The sequence below is a fragment of the Mizuhopecten yessoensis genome, unplaced genomic scaffold (assembly GCF_002113885.1).
Source record: "Mizuhopecten yessoensis strain PY_sf001 unplaced genomic scaffold, ASM211388v2 scaffold11069, whole genome shotgun sequence".
Lineage (NCBI taxonomy): Eukaryota > Metazoa > Mollusca > Bivalvia > Pectinida > Pectinidae > Mizuhopecten > Mizuhopecten yessoensis.
This window is the reverse complement of record NW_018408864.1, coordinates 1,388,490-1,412,181: the sequence shown is the minus strand read 5'-3', so window position 1 is coordinate 1,412,181 and position 23,692 is coordinate 1,388,490. Positions and strand designations below refer to the sequence as shown.

Here is a 23,692-nt window from a genome sequence, read left to right as displayed (position 1 = left end):
GGGGGGGGTATATGTGGGTGTGAATGTGGGTATCTGTGTGTGTGTGTTACGGCAATCTTACTGTATACACGTACCATTGGTGTCCCGTCGGAGAAGGAAGCTCCGGACCTGGTCATCTGTGACCTTGTTGTTGTACTTTTGGAGGTAGTGCTTGATCTCCTCAAACGAGGCTCTACCGTCATTGTTGTGATCGATAAAAGTGGCAAACTGATCCTTGTAAGCTGAGGACAGAAAACAAAGCGTCTGGGAGAGTCGATATCATAATATGGCCTTTGTTTACTAAAGAAAACAAGTAGTGTTACGGTAGAGTCTGATCCCCAAACATCATATTCAAAAATATACTTTATCATTTTCTCATTAACTTTTCTATATCATTGCCCTTTTACAATATTTTCATCACTGAAAAATAAAGGCATCAATGAAAACCTACATTATCATCAAGGAAACACAGAAACCCAAAATTTGACAAAACTATTCCTGAATGATAAATATGAGCCCTTTTTCAGAAAAAAACGGACCGAAACACATGAGAAATTGCAAATATAAGAAAACATTGACAATTTCGGCAGTTGAAAACATTGAATTCGAAATAGTAAGTCTATTATTATAAGGAATTCGTACCTGATCAGAAAACAAAATACAGTATAATTTTAGATTAGTTGTCTTTAGAGTAATCAATTAAAATTGGAACTATCTGACATATTCATTTTTCCGTAATATCTTGAAATAACAAAATATCATCCAAATACTTAAGTTGCCTTATCAAATTTACAACACATAATGTGTCAATGGAGTAGTCCCTTTGTCAAGCTATGACCTCTCATAATCCATACCAACGTTTCAAGCATTAGATTAACAAAGAGATCAGTCGGTCTTGAAACGTTGCAAACGTTTGATGCGTGCTTTGATGCGAAAAAAGAAAAACTTTGATATATCCTATTTCATATTAAAACATAATTCATATTAAAACATATTTCATATTATAACATATTTCATATTATAACATATTTCATATTATAACATATTATAACAAATTATAACATATTAAGATCTCGTTCTTCAGGTTTCTGACAAATTCAACTCATCCAATTAGAACATTTTGGCATCTCTAGGATAATTCCATATGTACTGGATATTACGGTCTAGTGTTAAGCTTCATTGGAATTACGCATTCTGGGTGCTTGTGGGCAGAAATACCGCCCATATAGGGCTACGAAATCTAACCGTAAAGCCGTACCACAGCAAAATGGTCCCTGTAAATTGTAAGGAAAAATATATTATTATACAATTGCAATACGATCTTTTTGATAAGACTGCACACTACAGTATCCTTCATCCATTTGTCCATGAAAGAATACAATGTAGCATCAGCTAAATAATAAATATTAAAACTTACCTTCTAGCTGATCAAGACCAAAGCAGATCTGAAAAAGAGACCCATTAAAAATGTTTATACTCATTAAATTGTATGAAATTTACCTTGAAAAATGTATAATGGGGCGAGGACACATCTAAATCGACGTACTATGAGACAAGGGCATATCTATTACAATGTACTACGGAACGAGGATATATATATAAATAGAATTTTCTACGGAACGAGGATATATATATATATATATATAAATGTATAACAATATAATATATAATTGGTTATGCTCGTACTACATGTATTAACGATGGGTTCGTACCCTAACTGTACTCTGTAATCCTACCCTTTAGTTCTGTTCATCAAACGTGACATAGACGAACGTGTACTCTAGTATCAACACGCCGAAGAGACAAAATATTGTCCGATCTAAACTCTGAAACCAAACGTAGCGCCATGTTCTACAAACACAATATTGACCAATGTGTAATCTGGAATCTCACATCATCCACACACTCTAGAGACGAGACATTTTGAATAGGATATTTATACAACTTTACTATTTTCTACGACACATCGCTAACTTGCACAAAAATTCCCATAAACGGTGATGCATTACAAACTATTCTACCAGTCAAACTAAAGTACTCTTCACGGAGGTAAATACACCAGCATACCACCTCCTGTACAAATTCCAAGCGTGCACACATACCACCTCCTGTACACATACCACACGTGCACACATACCACCTCCCGTACACATTCAACACGTGCACACATACCACCTCCTGTACACATACCACACGTGCACACATACCACCTCCGGTAACCACTCCAAGCGTGCACACAAACAACCTTCTGTACTCATTCCACAGGTGCACAAATACCACCTCCTGTACACATTTCACACGTGCACACAAACAACCTCTTGCACACACTCCGCGCGTGCACACAAACAACCTCCTGTACATATTCCACACGTGAACACATACAACCTCTTGTACCTATTCCAAACCTGTAGGCATACCACCTCCTGTACATATTCCACACGTGCACACATACAACTTCTTGTACTCATTCCAAACCTGCAGGCATACCACCTCCTGTACACATTCCACACGTGCACACATACAACCTCCTGTACATATTCCACATGTGCACACATATTACCTTCTGTAAACATTCCACAAGTGCACACATACATTACAAACCTGGCGGTAAGTACTTAAATTACCTTAGTTTTCAATATGACACTTAAACAAATAAACCCACACTAAACAAAACACTCCACCACCCCTTAATGAATCTATTAACTGTTAAAACATTTACGTTTTCATTGAAAACAATCGTGTATCAAATATGTATCAGTCTTCAGAACATTATAGCGGCAATTAAGCATGACATCAATAAAACATACAGATATTAGCATGTTGTTTACACCAACATTTGGTCAAAACATCGCAATTGAATTGTATTGAAGACTGAATCACTCAATAATGCAATTGGGATAACCGTGCAATACTTCAAACCTATATCTTTGTGTTTTTATGAAACTGATTTGATACAATGCCTATTAAAGACGGGAGTTATTGTTTCTAGAATCTAATTTTTAATTCAGATTTTTTAATTGATTTTTCGCTGTTAATTTTGAACGTGAAAACATTCTGTGAGCTTCAATCTAGATGACAGAAGGAAATGACAGGCGTGAATACTTGATTTTGTTCTACAATGTACGTGATATACTGGTTAATGAAGTGGAATTCAAGAACATAGTGTACGGAAAGAATATAGTGTACGGAAAGAACATAGTGTACGGAAAGAACATACTGTCCGGGAACTAGAACGTGCATACCTGGTTGACGGAAGGGAAGGCGGCTGCAGGTTCTGGTCCGTGCTGTTGTCGCTTACGTATTTTTTCTAAGCCTTTGAGGACGCTTTTGTTGAAGAGGTTGGTCAAGGTCGTGGCCATCGTCTGCTGAAGGATGACTAGTGTGACCACAAATGTCCAGTAGATCCACGTCTGCATATTGTTTCTGTTTCTGTTGATACAATAAATCAATAAAAGATATCCATGTTTGTAGATCACGACGTTAGAGGTATATGTATATGCATGTTTTCTAAGAGTTTTACAGTAAGGAACCTGTTACATTATATCTTATTGATGGTCATCTGACCTTGTTAATGGATTGTTGACATATAGCTCCAATACCTACCACTCTTTCAAAGTAGGGGGATCTGAAACCTGTTAAACAAACAAGTGTTTCTGTATCAACAATTTTAAGTAAAACGGCAAAGATAAGAATCTAGTCTTGCGATTTTATCATGGCCAACCTTCGTGGTCCTACCTCCTGTGACCCCGTCTATAAAAATTTTTAAACAATCTCATTTTCAATAACAGGAATACATATCATTTTACTTGCAGGAAAACTTCAATTTAGAAAGCAAAGCATCTAATTTTGAGGTTAGGTTATAAACCAACTATGATACCATAATACAAACAGGTTTCTCTAGATACCATTATCTCAAAGTGACATTGTACAAACTGTTGTGTTTCCTCCCTCACAATATTCACCTGTGCCGATTCTGAACCACTACCTTAGTAGGGATGGTATTGTTTTTCCTCAGCTCGAGATATTTCAAAGTTCTTTAAAAATGTAGTTGCTATTCCCTGCTTAATAGTCAGCATTAAGTGATCTGGTTGCATATTTGTTCACTGAGGTAGTACTGGGGGCGTCTGACCCACTCTATCGCGAGGTAACAACTCCATCAACCTATCGTCTCCAGCATGCACTCACACGCGCATGCTTAACAAACTTAGAGGCAAGCTTTTATTACGTTTAATGTTAGTAAGACGATAAACCTAATTAGCCTCAGCACGTCATAACTAACAGAGGAAAGCTAATCTGATAGTGAGAACACGGCAACTCACATAACACACTGCTTAACAGAAAATTCATATAAACAGGTAATGTAATATATTACAGAAAACCCAGCAGTATGTTTTAACAGCATGAAATTCTTTATAAACAACCTCAACTAACCTAAAACAAATTAACGTACAGAAGGAGCTAAGCGGTAACTGCACCACATTTTGCGTCCGTCGTTATATTTCCCATCGACCGAGCTGAGGACTTTCTGTACTTGCAATTGCTGTATTGATGTTTTTTTCCTACGGGATGCCGTCCGTAAATAACCATAGCTGTTGATAGGACGTGAAACAATACTAAACCAAACCAATCATTCGGGATGCTTTCACAAATTAGAGCATACTGTTCATTAAATTTTGTATTTTTCTGGAACCCATATAAGTAGGACATTTTCAAATACGTCCGGAAAAAAATTAAAACGATGTTCTGGCTATTCGTCGATGTATTGTAGAGACTTATCCTCAATAATTGTTGAGGGGGAATTAGTATTGGCATTCTGCTTTTTCCCGATTCCTATCGATAGGTATTCCACAAAACCAACAGTTGAAGAAAAATGTACAATTGTTTTCAATAGAATTTTTATTTTTTTTCTTCGGATGAAGATCGATCACATTACACAGGAATCATCGGGTTTTTTTTTTTTTCTATTTCTGAAGTATTTCCTTTGAGTCCTAATACTGATACGGCTACATCGGATTGAGTGAGCTAAGGGCAAGTTGGTTATTTGTAACGTTAAAGTGAATCCCATAGGCTCATTTTCGTTTTTTCTGTATTTCTGTATATGTTGTGAATCACTCTCGACATTGTTTTTTTTTATTATGTTTACCTTGCTACTACTGAGGAATCATAATCGGACAAATTGGCCATATATTGCAATACATGCTTATTTTGGCTTTCTGGTTAGGTTCTCCTTATTTCGAATTTTCAGCGATTATTCTTCTTCTAGAGGTAAAGATAACATTAGAGTGAAGAAGAGATATATACAGATTCCCTTATTTAAATCTCTTTATAAGAATCTTTATTCCACGTACCGTTACTGGACAATAGTGTTATCATGTTCCGATTCAGGCTTTGTGTTCATGATGTCTCGCGCTGTGATGGTGTGCACCTACGTATCGTGTTGTCTTTGAGTTCATGGTGTCTCACGCTGTAATGGTGTGTACCTACTATCGTGTTGTCTTTGAGTTCATGATGTCTCACGCGTTTATGGTGTGTACCTACGTGTATCATGTCGTGTTGCCTTTGAGTTCATGATGTCTCACGCGTTTATGGTGTGTACCTACGTATCGTGTTGTCTTAGAGTTCATGATGTCTCACGCTGTGATGGTGTGTACCTACGTATCATGTTGTCTTAGAGTTCATGATGTCTCGCGCTGTGATGGTGTGCACCTGCGTATCGTGTTGTCTTAGAGTTCATGATGTCTCACGCTGTGATGGTGTGTACCTACGTATCATGTTGTCTTTGAGTTCATGATGTCTCACGCTGTGATGGTGTGTACCTAAGTATCATGTTGTCTTTGAGTTCATTGTGTCTCGCGCTGTGATGGTGTGTACCTACGTATCGTGTTGTCTTTGAGTTCATGGTGTCTCGCGCTGTGATGGTGTGTACCTACGTATCGTGTTGTCTTTGAGTTCATGATGTCTCGTGCTGTGATGGTGTGTACCTACGTATCGTGTTGTCTTTGAGTTCATGATGTCTCGTGCTGTGATGGTGTGTACCTACGTATCGTGTTGTCTTTGAGTTCATGGTGTCTCGCGCTGTGATGGTGTGTACCTACGTATCGTGTTGTCTTTGAGTTCTTGATGTCGCACGCGTTGATGCTGTGTACCTACGTGTATCATGTCGTGTTGTCTTTGAGTGCATGGTGTCTCACGCTGTGATGGTGTGTACCTACGTATCGTTTTGTCTTTGAGTTCATGATGTCTCGCGCTGTGATGGTGTGCACCTACGTATCGTGGTTTTTTTGAGTGCATGGTGTCATCACGCTGTGATGGTGTGTACCTACGTATCGTTTTGTCTTTGAGTTCATGATGTCTCACGCTGTGATGGTGTGTACCTACGTATCGTTTTGTCTTTGAGTTCTTGATGTCGCACGCGTTGATGCTGTGTACCTACGTGTATCATGTCGTGTTGTCTTTGAGTGCATGATGTCTCACGCTGTGATGGTGTGTACCTACGTATCGTGTTGTCTTTGAGTGCATGGTGTCTCGCGCTGTGATGGTGTGCACCTACGTATCGTGTTGTCTTTGAGTTCATGGTGTCTCACGCTGTGATGGTGTGTACCTACGCATCGTGTTGTATTTGAGTTCATGGTGTCTCGCGCTGTGATGGTGTGCACCTACGTATCGTGTTGTCTTTGAGTTCATGTCGCACGCGTTGATGGTGTGTACATAAATGTACGTATCGTGTTGTCTTTGATTTTTGTTTTGTGCTGTTTATGTTAGTCCTCTTTTCGTTAGCTTCGAAAGAATAACCAAAATCAGTAGATCAAAGGCCGTATACAATTAGAATACCTAACATCAGTTGCAACATTCAATAACAAACAGGATATCATATTAGAATTTGTTTCAATACCTTCAAGTGTCACGTCCATCGGGTAGACAAGGACTTCTTATTGAATTATTGTGAAAGAAAAAGCCAGTCAACGACGGCCTCACAAAACCCAGTTCAAAATGTGAGCCACAATGGCGTTTTCTACTCAAGTAAAGGTTAAAAGTGTGACAATGAAGCTTGGCTAATTTAATTCTAACACAATAAGTCGACATAAAACAATGTATTAAAAATCGAGACAAACTGTGTTATGCATGTAGCTATGATTTTGACTCGTATGAAAGTATTTAATGCGTTAGCTCATTGGACAAGCTTTTGTTGTTGATATGATGTCGCCTACTACGTCAACAATACAACATTGCACTCACTCACGGGACGAACAGTGATATTTTTGGAATGATGTCACCTATGAAATTGTATGTGGCAAGTTTGAAAATGCGTTATCTCAGGGGACAAACAGTGTTACTGTTGGAATAATGTCACCTCTAAGTACTGTACAACAAAATAAAAATGCGCTCATCCACGTGACAAACAGTGCTATTAACTGGAATAAAGTTACTTCAAACTAGTCCGTCATTATTATTATAACAATGAGCTCACGCACGGAACAATGTTGCAATATCTGAAATATTGCTACCTCTGAAACGGTGTGTCAAGAATATAATTTTAAGTTGCCTTAATGGAACAAATACTGTTATAGCTGGGATAATGCCTCCTCTAAATGGTTCTCGGGTAGAATTAGAAAAAGTCCACACACAGGTTGACCCTAGGGTTTGACCTTAGCCACGTGTTATAATTGGAGGTACATACGAGATGTATGTGTCTGGTGCACGTGCCTTTAGGAGATCCCGTAAAACAGGATTTATTAGACATTCCGCACAGCAGCTGTTGAATTTCAATAATTGAAATCAGGGCAACAGTCTCATTCCCGTGGCAAATAGTTCGTGTTGTGTAATACACTATAGGTCACAACGGGATCCAGAGCCGTTCTTGTTGACATGCAAGACGTGGAGACTTAATCAGGCGTCGTTTCTATGATATACAAGTGTTGGAATCAGAGCATTTAGTAACGTGACCTATATCATACGAGGAAGGTATTAAAAGTTTGGCACAAACGAAAAAACATCCCTCAGCAAACGTGTCTTATTTGACACGTCAGTGGAAATCGAAAAGTCAATATTGAAATGAAATGATTATGTGGAAAGAAAACTTGCCACAATGTTCAACCTTTACATGAAAATCCCGAATATATGTAGGAAATTGCGACAGATGTTCAACCTTATCTCTGTTGGGTACTTAATTGGACACATATCTTGTTTCATTTTCTTTAATGTGGCATCAGGATTTACGGCTATTTTCCCGCTTTTATCTTAGAAAAATCAATATCTCGAAAAGTGGCTATAATGTTCTTAACACTGAATAGAGAATGACGAATTTCTATTTTTGTGCTTAAATTTCATTTTGCTATTTTATAAACTTTTAACGTCGCTTCGAATCAATACTGCTCGACTGATATGTTTTTTAAAAACTTCCCATATTTTACCACAAAGGTTTGTTGGAGGATTAATTACATACCGTAGAGTAAAATCGTTTAAGATACATTTTGTTTGTGTTTCTGCTTGATTTTTTTATTTAATCCTGTTGCAAAGTATTGGCATATCGCAAGTGTTCCGTAAAATATATTCGTCTTATGCGTAACTTAACCTGAATTATGTCGTTTACAGTAGAGGTTGAATGGAAGTAGTTTTGAAATAATAAAATACTGTAAGAGGTAAAAAGTCCTTGAGGTAAAGGGTACCAACAGGACAAACCATATCATTACCATCAGCACTATTGCGAATATTTTGAAGTCTTTTTCAAAGTAAGTATTCAGTAATCATCAAATGTTGCCATGCATGTTAGCATCAGGAAAAAAACCTGCGAAAATCGAACTCAGAATCTTTACATTGCAAAGCCTACACTTTTAAATAATCAACATCAAAAATAGTCTCAGAATTAAGGGCCGGAAGGCGTACGAATACCTCGACAGAAGAAGTCACTCTAAGCCTGAAAACTTTGGTTTTGGTTGCTTCATATTTCATCGAAGGGAAACACTCCACAGTCAACATAACTTTTGAGAGGAATTATTTTTCACGATCATAACTGATGTCACGGTAACCTTGACCTTAACATTGCAGGCTCATTGATAAGCCAGACATTGAGTAACAGTCCTGATTACAAACAATGGAAGAATACTACTAAGATTATACGAGAAATATTGTATTTGATGCTTATGCGTTTGTAAACGCAAACGTATCTGCATGAAAACATATAAATGACTAGATAAGTATAGACTATAGGGAGCAAATATTAAATTCCTTACGTAAACACGCGTGCTAGAATACGAGGTGTCATAAGATATACGATCGTACCTAAATTATCTTTTCTCCAATGCATTGTGTACGTAATGACGGTCCGTCAGTTCATTACATGTTGTGTTAGCTGTCGTCCCCGTCGGCCGGGATAACAGACACCTTTTGGGACGGACTGACCCGGGGGTGACGGCAAGTAACGTGCAGCGAACATAGGTGATCACTGTTGGGTGTGAGAAGCCATTCCAAAGCGAGGCGGCTGGAGGATGTGGGAACAGAATCGATGTAGTTCCTATACTAAGTCAATCGGCCTTTGACCTAAGTAAAAAAAAGTTTGGTGCATGCATACTCAATGGCTTATAGCACACACATCCATTTCCCATTACATCTGGGTGTCACGTCAGTCTGGACAGGCGATACATGCTGATGACGTCATTTCGACTATTTAAGGAGAGGTTTACACTGTTGTAGTGTTAAAAGAGAAACAGTATATTTTACATCGCCTGCCCTCCTCTACCGTCATTACCACCGGCCAAACAGTTTCAAAACTATCAAGTCTCGTGAGGAAACTGAGCAGCCTCTCAAAATATCGTATCACTTGCTCTGATACACATCATCTTCTAAATTGAAATGAATTGCTCAGTGCTTTGTTTTCTTTCTTCAGATACAGGGAAACTTTCGAATAAACAATATTTATATTGTTTTTACATACTCATTGAAGAGGAAAAATATATTTCTTTTTTAATAAATCATTCCTGTATTACGTTTTAAAAAATATATATATAATGGCGCCTATAGGGGAAACCGACAAGAGTAAGCACCGGAGAGTAAGCACAATCGTTACCCGAACTCGAAATCGAAAAAACCAGAGCAAGATATGAACAACGGAAACGGAAGTCTCTTGGAAGATACCGGGAAAATAAGGCAATAATCTGGAAACACTTATTTTTATCAATAACAATTGTTTTACACATTAAGAGTTCATCAGTGGTATTTAACGTCAAGGCAATAGCGGTCCGTGTCTTAAATGCTCCGAAATAAAGGTAAACATTCAGCACTAGAGTAAAGGTAAACATTCAGCACTAGAGTAAAGGTAAACATTCAGCACTAGAGTAAAGGTTAACATTCAGCACTAGAGTAAAGGTAAACATTCAGCACTAGAGTAAAGGTAAACATTCATCACTAGAGTAAAGGTAAACATTCAGCACTAGAGTAAAGGTATATATTAAACACGTTATAAGCTGTAGACAGTTTGGTGACAGCAGATAATTTATTCTTAAACCAATATATCATATATATATACCGTTCCTGAATACATCAGCCACTGCGTTACTGTTTGGGAGAAATTATGGTAACGAAATACGTTTTTAAGAATAAATGGCCTATTGTAGTGAAAATTTGTGAATGCGATGTTATAAATGGATTTCATCAGCATAGGTACTATTCCCTCTCTGCTTTATGTGTAATGACTTTTCGGAACACGTTCGGATGGCCGATTCCTTACTGCGTAGTAGGGAGCTATCATTACGCAAAGCACTCCAGACACCATCCCCCAGCCGTCGTGTTCAAATACTGTCGGATTCACGATGTTAAACAAATAGCCTGGACCAGACTACTACAAACAGTGTACCACAAGTCTGGTAGGACTGATTGATACAATGTGTTCATACTAGCTGTATGACTGGTGGTAGTGCACTATACTAGCTAGAACGACCAGGTTCAGTACATTGTATCTAGGGTTAGCACCGAAATTCGTAACGGGCAAATACTTTTGGTAATACCCCTTCCAATTATTGAATTTGATTATTCAAAAAGAGAATAAGTACTGAATTATATACCTCTATATAGGCGTTCTAACTGGAATAAGCACCCTAATTACATTCAACATTGTAAAACAAACGATCGCTGAAATGATTTTGTTTTATCAGCAATTAATATGACACTGTGTCCAGCTGCAGATAAACTCGCTCTACGTCGTAGTACTATACCAATTGGTGGGATATTTATATATAATTAAGGAATCCTGACCCAATGCACTCTGTTTTTTTTTTATAAACATTAACCTCCCTTTTATTTCTTTTTTGGACACAGCTGTAGCGCGGCTCGGACAAAAGACTACCGTAGACCAGGTAGCTAAGTGGGCTAGAGCGACATTATAACAATCTAACGTCATATGTAGGAATCCGGGTCTGGACCCGCTGCAATGGCACTTGTAGACATCCTTTTTTTTTGGTGCTTATTTTTTTTTTTGCATTTTGTGCTTCATTTTCTTTTTAATGAAGGTCCCGTAAGGTATGGTTTTCTTTTCAGAAATGATTTATCAAAGCTATAGTCATGCCGGATATATTAGTTTCCGATGTGTAGTTACAGCCTATTGCAGTCGCACGGGGACCCTTGATATATACAGTGACACAATGATCACGTTTCGCCTTGATCTTAATCATGCATAGTTCGAAACAACTACTCTAAAATTGGCAAAGTTTCAAACCTGAAATAAGGTGAAGGTGTATGAATACATTTATTGGTAGGATTACATTGGTTATCAAGCAAGCCTAGTTCATATCGCGATTAGGGTATAAATCCAGGATCAAGTTATAAGAATCGATAACTGTAATTTGGAATTCGGGGTCAAGAAATACAATATGGATTTGTCAAAACTGGAAATTAACTCATGCAGTGTTTTTATTTGAATAATAAATGTAATGAAACAGAAACAAAATATGTTTTTGTTTTTAAACTGGAATGAAGAGAAAAGCTATAACATTAAGATACGTGATATTCTATTGATCTAACAAAAAAAAACAAAAAAAAAGATTTGTGATATTCCCACAACTACATGAATGCATTAAACGTTTGAAAGACATCAAGAAAAGGTATCAAAGATTTCTGGATATCTCGATACCTTAACCGAGATGTCATGAACCATTACATCTAAAGGAAGGATACTTTTAACTCGAAATCGTGATTTAGTTAATTATGGCAATTAGGCAAATACTGGTTAACTAGGTCCGGACATATGTTATCTATTATTACAAAGTGAAGAATGCCGTTAACGAGATATCATGATATATTTGTACATGACAAGCACTTTAATAATAAATATCACATACAACTGTGATGGCAACTATATACATGATGTCTCCAGCTAGACCGTGATAAATTATACATGGCAACTATATAAAGGATGCCTCCAGCTAGACTGTGACAAATTATACATGACAACTATATAAATGATGCCTCCAGCTAGACCGTGACAAATTATACATGAAAACTATATTAACGATGCCGTTAGCTAGACCGTGATAGATTATACATGACAACTATACAAATAATGCCGTTAGCTAGACCTTGATAGATTATTCATGACAACTATATAAAGGATGCCTCCAACTAAACCGTTATAGATTATACTTGACAACTATATAAATGATGTCGTTAGCTAGACCGTGATAGCTTATACATGACAACTATACAAATGATGCCGTTAGCTAGACCGTGAAAGATTATAAATGACAACTATACAAATGATGCCGTTAGATAGACCTTGATAGATTATACATGACAACTATATAAAGGATGCCTCCAAATAAACCGTTATAGATTATACTTGACAACTATATAAATGATGTCGTTAGCTAGACCGTGATATATTAAACATGAAAACTATACAAATGATGCCTCCAGCTAGACCGTGATAGATTATACATGACAACCATACACATGATGCCGTTAGCTAGACCGTGATATGTTAAACATAGCAACTATACAAATGATGCCTCAAGCTAGTAATAGATTATACTTGGCAACTATATAAATGATGCCTCCAGCTAGACCGTGATAAAGTATACATGCCCACTATACAAATGATGCCGTTAGCTAGACCGTGATAGATTATACATGACAACTATATAAAGGATGCCTCCAACCAGTAATAGATTATACTTGGCAACTATATAAATGATGCCGTTAGCTAGACCGTGATATATTAAACATGACCACTATACAAATGATGCCGTTAGCTAGACCGTGATATATTATACATGACAACTATACAAATGATGCTTCTAGCTAGACCGTGATAGATTATACATGACAACTATACAAATGATGCCGTTAGCTAGACCGTGATATGTTAAACATGGCAACTATACAAATGATGCCTCCAGCTAAACCGTGATATATTATACAGGGCAACTTTATAAAGGATGCCTCCAGCTAGCCCGTGATAAAGTATACATGACCACTATACAAATGATGCCCTTAGCTAGACCGTGATATATTATACAGGGCAACTCTATAAAGGATGCCTCCAGCTAGACCGTGATAAATTATACATGACCACTATACAAATGATGCCGTTAGCTAGACCGTGATATATTATACATGACAACTATACAAATGATGCCGTTAGCTAGACCGTTATAGATTATACTTGGCAACTATATAAATGATGCCTTCAGCTAGACCGTGACTATATAGATGTTGTCTTTAGCTAGATACTATGAAATAATTTATGCATGACAACTATATTAACGATGCCGTTAGCTAGACCGTGATAGATTATACATGACAACTATACAAATGATGCCGTTAGCTAGACCGTGATAGATTAAACATGGCAACTATACACATTTTGTCGTTAGCTAGACCGTGATATATTATACATGACAACTATACAAATGATGCCGTTAGCTAGACCATAATAGATTATACATGACGACTATATAAAGGATGCCTCCAACTAGACCGTGATTTGTTAAACATGGCAATTATACAAACGATGCCTCCAGCTAAACCGTGATATATTATACATAGCAACTTTATAAATGATGCCTTCAGCTAGACCGTGACTATAAAGATGTTTTCTTTAGCTAGATACATGTACTATAAAATACATTATACATGACAACTACATAAACGATGCCGTTAGCTAGACCGTGATAGATTATACATGACAAATATACAAATGATGCCGTTAGCTAGACCGTGATAGATTATACATGACAACGCAAAGCACATTAAGACATAGATACATCAACAGTGTCATTTTTCAAACAACAAGTAATTCATCAGCCTTGGTCAAGGAATTTGATAACTTTAAATCACGGAGAATACATACTCTTCAACACCAACCGACTACCTTGATTTGGATTACAACATAGACAACAAGAATGGCTGAATACATTACATTCCATAAACGTTGCAATTACGATTTTCCGAACATTGATATTTCTTTTCTTGATAGTATCATCCTTCTTCCTTTGCCTACGATTATTCCCTGTACATGTTGATTCACTCTTATTAACAGCCTACTCAGAATATTATAAACAAACTCACCACGCAATACTTTGAGATATGTTGATATGCTGAAGAATTTAGACAATTTGTATGGCCAACATCATGATATTACTATTTTCTTGTACGATATCTACTTTGACAATTCCCGTTTCGCTCACACAGTTTGCCTTGTGATTTCCATGTATCTATCCTGATATTTTTAGAACGCTACTTGGTTTGACCTGGACTTACATGGTAGTGTCACAAATGAAACAAAATACGCTTACCCTTCCGGATCACATGAGTCTATTCTCCATCAGATGTGACTTTTTGTTCATAGTCTGCCCTTGTTTAATCGATTTAGTGTTTTAGTTACGGGTTTGTCATACATATGAATCATTTGATAAAAAGTCGATCCACATAAACAAGACAAATGGCTAAACTAAGATCACTCGTGAGATGTCAATTAAAAAAATAGAGGGAGAAATATAACCAAAAACATTTTGAAATGTAAGACAGCGGTAAACGTTTTCTGTGGTATATTCCCGATGAAGTATTCCACAGCATAAAAGAATCAAGAAATATAACGAGGATTTCGCAGAGCTACCATAGCCCTTTTAATGATAATTCATAGATACCTCTCGAAAAATCCAGATCTTGCTTTTATTTTGCAGAATATTTCAAATATTTTACAGATGTAAATTATTGTGAGTAACGGCCATCAGATATTTATTTATGTCCTCGAAAGTTAATTATGAATCTCAATATAAATGTTATTATTTTAGAATACTAAATATGTTTGATTTTGATATAATTTTAATCCGGATAGTTAGCGCGAAGTCATTTTGAAATCGCATTAAATAGACGGCAAAGGATCGGAGACAATTCCGGTTCTGGTTGTAACACGACACATTGATTGCAGTGCATCCCGCAATTGTGGCGTCAACACTGTAAGAATCCAATTAGGCGTGTCGTTGACGTTTTCACGGGAATCGAATGTTATTTTTCTAAGCGAGCGTATAGTCAAGACATTAACTAGGGGGATACATTCATCACAGACGACCTATTTAAGCGGAAATTGTCTGCATACGCAAGCAGTGGACACTCATACGTTCACCAAGGACACCAACACCTAAATAATTAACAACGTACAGAAATGAAAATGAGCTTTCATTTACCAAAACATTAAATTACTACACAGCTGACAGAGAACAAAAGTATATGTATTTATACCCAGGTATGTAAAGACAGGGGTACCCGTGGCTCGGTTCTCGGTCCGTAATGTTTCTGCTTCATAGCAATGCTATAGTTGACTGTGTTACTGTAAGTAATCAAGCTGTTTGCTTATTGCACGTCGTTGCATGCCGTACACAGATGATTAAACTAGCGCAAAACCTTTAAGGTGATCTCTGTAACTTAAACTGTTCTTGTGATAAGCATCCAATTACTCACTATGGGTGTGTAAGATAAACTGATCACTATACTATACTTGTTCAAAGTACAATGATATTACATGAAACTCAGGACTATTTTTTTCTTAGATGTCATATTAAATGTGAGAGATGTGATGAAAATGAAAATAAACATATTCCTCTTGTAGTATCCAATCATATATCCAGTTCTATAAGATTCGGGACCAATATTTTTAGTGAAATGATAATATTCATTCATTCATTTATGTATTTATTGAAAGTTTTCTGATTTCCAAATTGTACATTTCAGAAACAGATTTTTTTCTCTGTGTATTTTTATTATTGAGGGAGCTGGGGCACACGAGACCCGAAATACTAAATCGTTTAAAAGCTTTGAAACAGTTACATAGAACTATGTATATACACAAGTAACAACAACATGTGTAAGTTATATTTAACATTTTTTTCACACAATATAAGCTATTTGGTTGGATCGTATTTCTAAAACATCATCAGTGGATGACCTTGTGTGATACTGTATATAGTATATGCCAATTTACGTACAACTTCACTACAGTAGATAGTATAACAACAATTTACGTACAATTTCACTACAGTAGATAGTATAACGCCAATGTACGTATAACTTCACTACAGTAGATAGTATAACAACAATTTACGTACAATTTCACTACAGTAGATAGTTTAACAAAAATTTATGTACAACTTTACTTCAATATATTGTAATATAAGATAGTATAATGCGAGTTAATTGATAACCTCACTTCAGTATTTAGTATAATGCCAAATAATATACAACTTTACTACAGTACAATTTATAATGCCGATTAATGTACAGCTTTACAACCGCAGGTAGTAACAATGTGACTTAAGCGAGTTACAACGCTCAGCAGAGACGAATAATGCTTAGTACAATTTCAAAAAAATAAAAGTAAAACATTAAAAACTTATATAGAATTTTACTAAAGTGTATAGTATAATGTCAATTATGTAGGGTACAACTTCTATAACAATTGTTTTAATATGTTGTTGCTCAATGCCGAAAGCCAACAAAAAGAAATACTTTACTGCACCATATCATTATTTCGGGAATTAAGGAAATAAAGTTCGTTGTCTTAAGTGTCCCGACATATACATAGGAGGGCTATATGCCTTTTACACCCTTTATAATGTTACAAACTACAATACGTGTTACCTGTAAAGCACGAGTAAATCCCAGCCACAAAGCTAAGGCCAGTCTCAGGGACAACATTCTTTTAACCAAGTCAAAAATAACTGCTAGAAATACGAGAATAGAACGCGCCTGTTCGAAACATTTGATGCTATATAGAAGTGTTGATTAGGCAATTTGTAATGTCAATGACGCCAAATACAGCTTTACTATGCTTTCTGATTACGTAATGAAAAAAGTAACAAAACGTTGATAGAAATTTTAGAATCAGAAATTGTAAATTGTTTTCCCTTCCGCAACAAATAGAGTTCGGGGATGTTAATATGTATTTAATAGCAAAGAAATCTTATAACAGTTTTTACATAAGTTTGTTATTTTAGAATGCGTCTTGTCATAAAATAGATATCAGATTGACATATAAAATCACTATGCATAAAATACAAGAATAAAATATACGCACAATAATATTTTGTGAACGATTCGAAATACGAACGTGACAGTTCCTATTTATAATTATCACCGTTTTTTCCCATAAAAATGTTCTCAACGTTTTGTTTTCTCTTGGTCTAATTATGACTTTTTTAGTGTAAGGAATTTCAGGTAGTTAGTTAAGGAAGAACGAAAAAGATCGATCTTTTAAGGATAAAAAGTATGTGCGTGTAGAAAAGCTAGCCTACCTTTTGCTGTCCGGAGCTTTCCTTGCGTCCTGTGGGAGACTGACGAGCCTTGTGGCTGAGATCCCTGGGTGGTCCCTGTACTAGCGCTAAGCTACTGTCCAACGTCTCTCGCGCTCTTTGTCTCCCGTCGTTAGTATTCACGGCTTGATATAAGCTCCCGGTGGATAATGGCAGCACATTTACCTCTCGGCTAAACCTCTTTGTTCTATCGCCATTTGCTGCCCACCGCTCTTCCACGTCATGTGACCTATTGGACAGAATTTGCTGCAAAATAATAGTGGTTTTTTTATTTTGAGGCAAGAAAAACTGTGCGTCAGTAAGAAAGCCAAATACTTGACGATTTCTTATTCATAACAGGAATGACGTAACCATTGCCTCTATCATCTTAGAATGCATATTTCCTAAAACGGTTACATCGGTTTAGGAATTAAAAACCTTGAGCGACACATTCGATGCTGTTTGGGTATCGCGTATTTGAAGTGCATATTAGCAAGTCGTTACGACCATACTATGTATAAGATATCACCAGATTAACTAGTATGGGTGCATGCTGTTTTTGTCTTTATTCTTATGTGTCCTTGGTTGCTCGTCTTATTTTCTCCTGTCAACTTTGATTTTATTTTGTCTTGTTGGTTTATATGTTATCATTAAGTCAAGAAGGACAAATGCTCTTTTATTGTTTTCTGAAAAGGAAAAGATAATAGAAAAGATCCAAGCATAGTCTGTTAATGCAGTGTTATTTGTTATAATATCTTTAATATTTTATATATTAATTGACGAACTATTACATTTTGGTTTGGGGTCAAAACCTGTTTGTTTGACTAAACCTGGATGTTGTATGCTAGCTAATAAACCTTTGTTTACAAAAGTGTACAGGAGGGCGGTAGACTGTACAATGTGTTAAATAAACCCTAACAAATGACATACATGTATTATCCATCATTAAGATAGTTATCTAACTATCATTGTTAGTTATATTGATAAATCATGGTGAGAATACCAGCCGAAAACTGTTTTCAATGTTTCTACTTGATTTTTTAACCGCGAGGACAACATTCGTGTATGAATATGAGCCCTGGTTTTAAATGATTAACATTTTTAACGTGTTAGTGTTTCATGTATACTTGGTTTTTCACGTTGAAAGGCTTCATAAGTACCTGGACGTTCACTTTTAACGGTTTTCATTGTTACCTTGATTATCATCTTTGACGGTTTTTATTATTATCTGGTTTCACTTTGAAGGTTTTCTTGATCATCTGATTATCAATAACGTATTTCAGTCGGCCTGTGCTTCACTGTATCCGATATTTTCAATGTCCCGCATCCTTACTTGTATTGAGCAGCAGACTTTATACAGGACGTCCCATTCTCTTACCTGATGTGTACGTGAGGTAGATAGAACTGTAACAACACTTAACCTACAGTAGAAAGATATCAATTTTCCTTATTCTCATTGTAAACCTGCCATACCAAATCGTATTGAAAAATCGGCAAAATAAATTATCTAAAGACAGAAAAAATTAGTTAAATACAATTCAACCTAATGCTGCTTAATGTGAAACAAGTACACCCCAGAGAAGAAGAAGTTGTCATCTCGCGACTGCACATAGGCCATATCTACATCGTTACATTATACAAGAAGACCAGCCTGATTGTCATGCATGTGATCAACCATTTACAGTCAGCCATTCTATGATTGAATGAACTGATTTCAAACAAAAACGTGACATATTTTTTAATGTACCGTCCATTAAAAATTGATTTGATGCAGTTTCTATGAAATCATGATATGAGTACTTCTTAATTACACCGAATTGATGTATACGATAAAATACGATAAAGTGTACCACAACCGCGTGTGCTATTTTGCATGTGTACATCTTTAGCATATTTTACCCTATTTTCAATTTTAGCTTGATGTATTCATGTTTGAGAGAGTCTATTAATACATTGTTGTTTTGTCCTAAATGATTCACATTTTCGATAGGCCGTTAATCAATCCAAAACCCAAAATAAAACAGTCACCCATCAAGGGAACGCTTCAACTTACCAGGGGTATTTGGTGTCATATGTGATGCAAATGTACTATAGCATCAGCAATAGCTGTGATAGTCTCTAGTCAGATACCTGTCGGGAAGATATTGTTCAGTCGTCATCAGAAACTCATTTGATGCCGTGAAATTCCTCAATGTCTATTGTAATCAGGTACTTGTTTTCTGTCTAAGAGTTGTTTGTGATTTACAATCTTTTTTCCTGATTTCACGTTAAAACAGGGAAGGACATCACATGTTTAACACGAAACGCTTACCATTGCAGGACATCTGTTTGCATTTATCTTTCATGGGATTTGTTATATTTCCTGTTATTTTGTTGTCTCGGTGTCACATTAATATCTGTTCCGTTGGACTTTGTTCTCGCATTTTCCTGTTGAAATTGATAATGTGGTGGTTAGGTGTTTGTACACCTGCATTCGCCACCGATGTTTTGCTCAGAATAATTTTCCTTTCTTCAATAGTGTTTATTTGCTTTTATTTACTCAACTTAAGACAATATCAACTAGACACCATACATGTTTATGTAAACTACTTGAAAACAACGATACATCCTAATTCAATGTAGAGTAACATCTTAAATGTACTTTGAATCTTGGACGCAATATCCGTCTGATTATTATGCAATAGCGTTTTATTATTCATATTACGTGTCACTTCTTTAAAACTGACACGTACATGAAAAATGCTTTAACATTTAACTGGATATACGATGATGTTATTGACATAATAAGCCAGTATGGTTCATTTAACCCAAATAATACACGCTATTTCATGAACCATGTCTTGCTGACATTTTAAGACTAGTATACGATGTAAAATGGATGTCTCATTAAAATTGTTAAAACTGTGTCGCGCGAGGTACATGTAGTTCTATTTTTGCTTTAAAATATTCCAATCTTCTGTGAGGAATGAACAGTGTTGTATGCACACATGCTGAGAAACATAGGTCGAACGAACATTCACATACATGTAGATATAGTATGATATAACGCAACACATGTGAAGCATTCAAATGATCTGATACCATCAGTGGCTACAAGGAATTGCCATTTACTTCGAACATTTCCCTTTATAAAGGTCACATATATCATTCCGTTAACAGGAAATCAGACAGTTCGGTTCCAATATGTTTCAACGTGACAGAGTACTATGACGGTTTTAAGGGGATAATGCGCTCTTTTCTTTCTTGTTGTCTTTTCTCAGTTTCTACACATGTTCATGTATATCGACTTTGCGTCCAAAATTCGAACTGTCAGTTGACGCTGCAGAATGTGCTAATTTTACTACTTTACATTATACAACGGTGTATCAGAGTATGCTCTGAAATCGGTTTGTTTTCAAAAATATAAAAAAAAACTTAAATCAAAGCTCCTCAAAAAAATTAAAACAGTAACAAGTTCCACGCCAAGATAATAATGTAAGAACCAAGGGATATGACAAACAACGTAAACAGTGATTGATGCTTACACAGAAGTAATAAAATTATCAACTGTAACGTTAACACCTGATAACACACATTAATAGTTTGATGACGTTCATTTGAATAACAGGAGTTGGACACAGATTATAACAGCATCTCAGTCGCAATTTGGCAGAGAATTTTTTTGTAAGAAATTAATAAAAAAAATGCTATATTGGCGTATGCACTGTTGCAGCGCAATACTTAATTGCAATTATTCACAGACAATGAACCTGCACAGGTGAGGAAAGATAAGAAAGCATAATCTTAAAACTGGAAGGCTGAACGTAAGACATAGACATAGACATTCAGTATGTCAACAAAGAATGACACATCTGTATATTACCGCCTTTTTGTCCTTAAGGAAATGGCATATGGTATAGATTTCTTTGTTTCTCTATTTGATTCGAAGCAATGACTTTCTAGATAGGTGCCTCTGTACCTGGTATGTCAAGTGAGTATTGACCTTTGCTTTGAACCGATTCGTGCAATAACAGATTAGTTACAATGTGGCTAAACTCTGATATTTTGTTTGTTTGGCGTTTGTTGTTACAGTCGGGATTCGCTTGATGTTGTGATAATAAATGCTTGTTTTGAACACAAACATGAACAGAAAACTTATTTCGCGAGCTTTCGAAAACGTAATTTCTTTAACAAGTAAAGATTGTACAAAGGTGTTGTGATAATGTTTTAGATAGAAAAATCAAATTTGGCGTTGATATAGCTGACATTCACCTTGGTTGCTAGAAGGAGGTAAACTTCATTATCAACATCTTGTTCCCTTTCAGAAAATTTACTTAAAGGTGAGCTTCTCAATGGCAGTTAAAATATCTTACATTGTGCCGCGGATCCTCCTATATCGCAATTGCACCTGCGTCAGTGGAAAGCGATTACTTCCTCCTTTAAGGCAAATTTAAAAAATAAATGTGTCGATAATATGGTTTCCTGCACCGATTGGCGTTGTAATATATCTATAGATTTTGATATCACTCCCCTCAGCGATGTATAGACAAACATTGTTGTATTGATCTGGCTGACTCCTGCCTACTAACCCGGTGCTTGAAGTCCAGGTCAATTCTGATCCTCCTAGAGTACTCCTCTGTAGATGTACCTGTCACTCTTGACACTAAGCCAGGATGTCCAACATTCTCTGTATATTTATTCAGGCAAATTGATTGGTGATGATTAATGGTCTTTTTATCGCCCAGGTGCGCTTTCTTTGACCGGACAGCAATGCGACACATTACTGCCGATATCGAGGCTGTGGTTCTCCACGGATAAATCATAGTCGTACTCACGTAATATTTTGTTTCTATTATTGCTAGTTGGAAAGTAAAAATACAATTACAACAAAAGTCGTAAAGTAAGCCCACAAATAGAAGTGGCGATTTTTAGTCAATAATAGATACATTTGCGAAGAGTATTTGAAACAACAATCCTCTCCCAATGTGTAATATTTCTATTTATTTTTATTTATTTTTTGGTGTATATAGACACGTGCTTAAATATAGGTACAATGTACATGTATAGGTACATTATATGTATATATAATACTCTTTTTCAAAGAATACATATAATGTTCAATTGAGTATGGCAAAACAATATTGAAAACATAGAAAATACGCACCACGCGAATACAGACTTATACCAAATTAAAATACTTCCTTGATATAGTGTTTAACTTAGAATGTATCATCAGTGTCTTTCCAACAACATTGCAAAGAGCCAAACTATTTTGACGACATAATAAAATCACCACTATCTGTTTTATTAGTTAAATATTCACTGTAAACAAAACCTTTTGGTAGTACGATAAGCAAGATGATTTCAATTTTCAAATCATCTGTTTTCCTTTTCTTGTAAGTAGCACCCCTGCTTCGCCAACATACAGTGTTAATATGCCACAGTTGATAAGTTATTCAAGTGTTTGCTCGGAGTATCAATAAGTCTGTGACAAAGGTGGACCGCTGACGAATAAACTGACAACGCAGACTTTCAAGAGATGAACGTTTATGAAGAATATTGGCAAGTTGTATTTTCACTTTCGTTGTATTAACTTATTTGGATTCGACCAGGCCTTACATGGCGTTTGTCGTCATTTTGGAACACCTGGTTTTGTTCTCCTTGTACTAGTAAGGGTTTCTATATTAATCTGTTTTCCGTATTTGCCTCAGCGAGCAATAATTACTATAACCAGATCAAATGAGGTAAGTCCACTCTTAATCTATCATTAGCTGCTTACCTGTATTACCACAAACAGATAAAGTGATGTTAGCTCTATCTAAACCTTGCATTATCTGCTTACCTGTTTCCACACAATATGGCATAGCGCTCTTCATTAGGCATTTTAAAGATCATTAAGACAATGAAATGGCAACAATTGCTCCATCTACGAATATATATCTTAATTATTCTACGTACTG

The 23,692-nt window shown here is 36.2% G+C and overlaps 1 protein-coding gene across 3 annotated transcripts in view; it reads right to left on the bottom strand.

Annotated features, from left to right (window-relative positions):
- The window catches only part of LOC110465335 (calmodulin-like protein 2), a 25,596-nt gene extending 3,324 nt beyond the window's left edge, over nucleotides 1–22,272 (bottom strand). Inside the window, exons 1-5 of one of the 3 annotated variants that reach the window (XM_021521081.1) lie at nucleotides 22,106–22,272; nucleotides 17,757–18,020; nucleotides 3,222–3,408; nucleotides 1,397–1,424; nucleotides 75–221 (exon numbers count right to left, since the gene is read on the bottom strand). In XM_021521081.1, the coding sequence (XP_021376756.1) occupies nucleotides 75–221; nucleotides 1,397–1,424; nucleotides 3,222–3,395 (349 nt within the window). In that variant the 5' untranslated portion in view covers nucleotides 3,396–3,408; nucleotides 17,757–18,020; nucleotides 22,106–22,272. Of the gene's footprint in view, nucleotides 1–74; nucleotides 222–1,396; nucleotides 1,425–3,221; nucleotides 3,409–3,582; nucleotides 3,600–3,941; nucleotides 4,094–17,756; nucleotides 18,021–22,105 lie in introns of those variants that run through there. The other 2 variants (XM_021521083.1, XM_021521084.1) reach the window with 2 other exon arrangements.
- Between the last annotated feature and the right edge of the window lie 1,420 nt (nucleotides 22,273–23,692).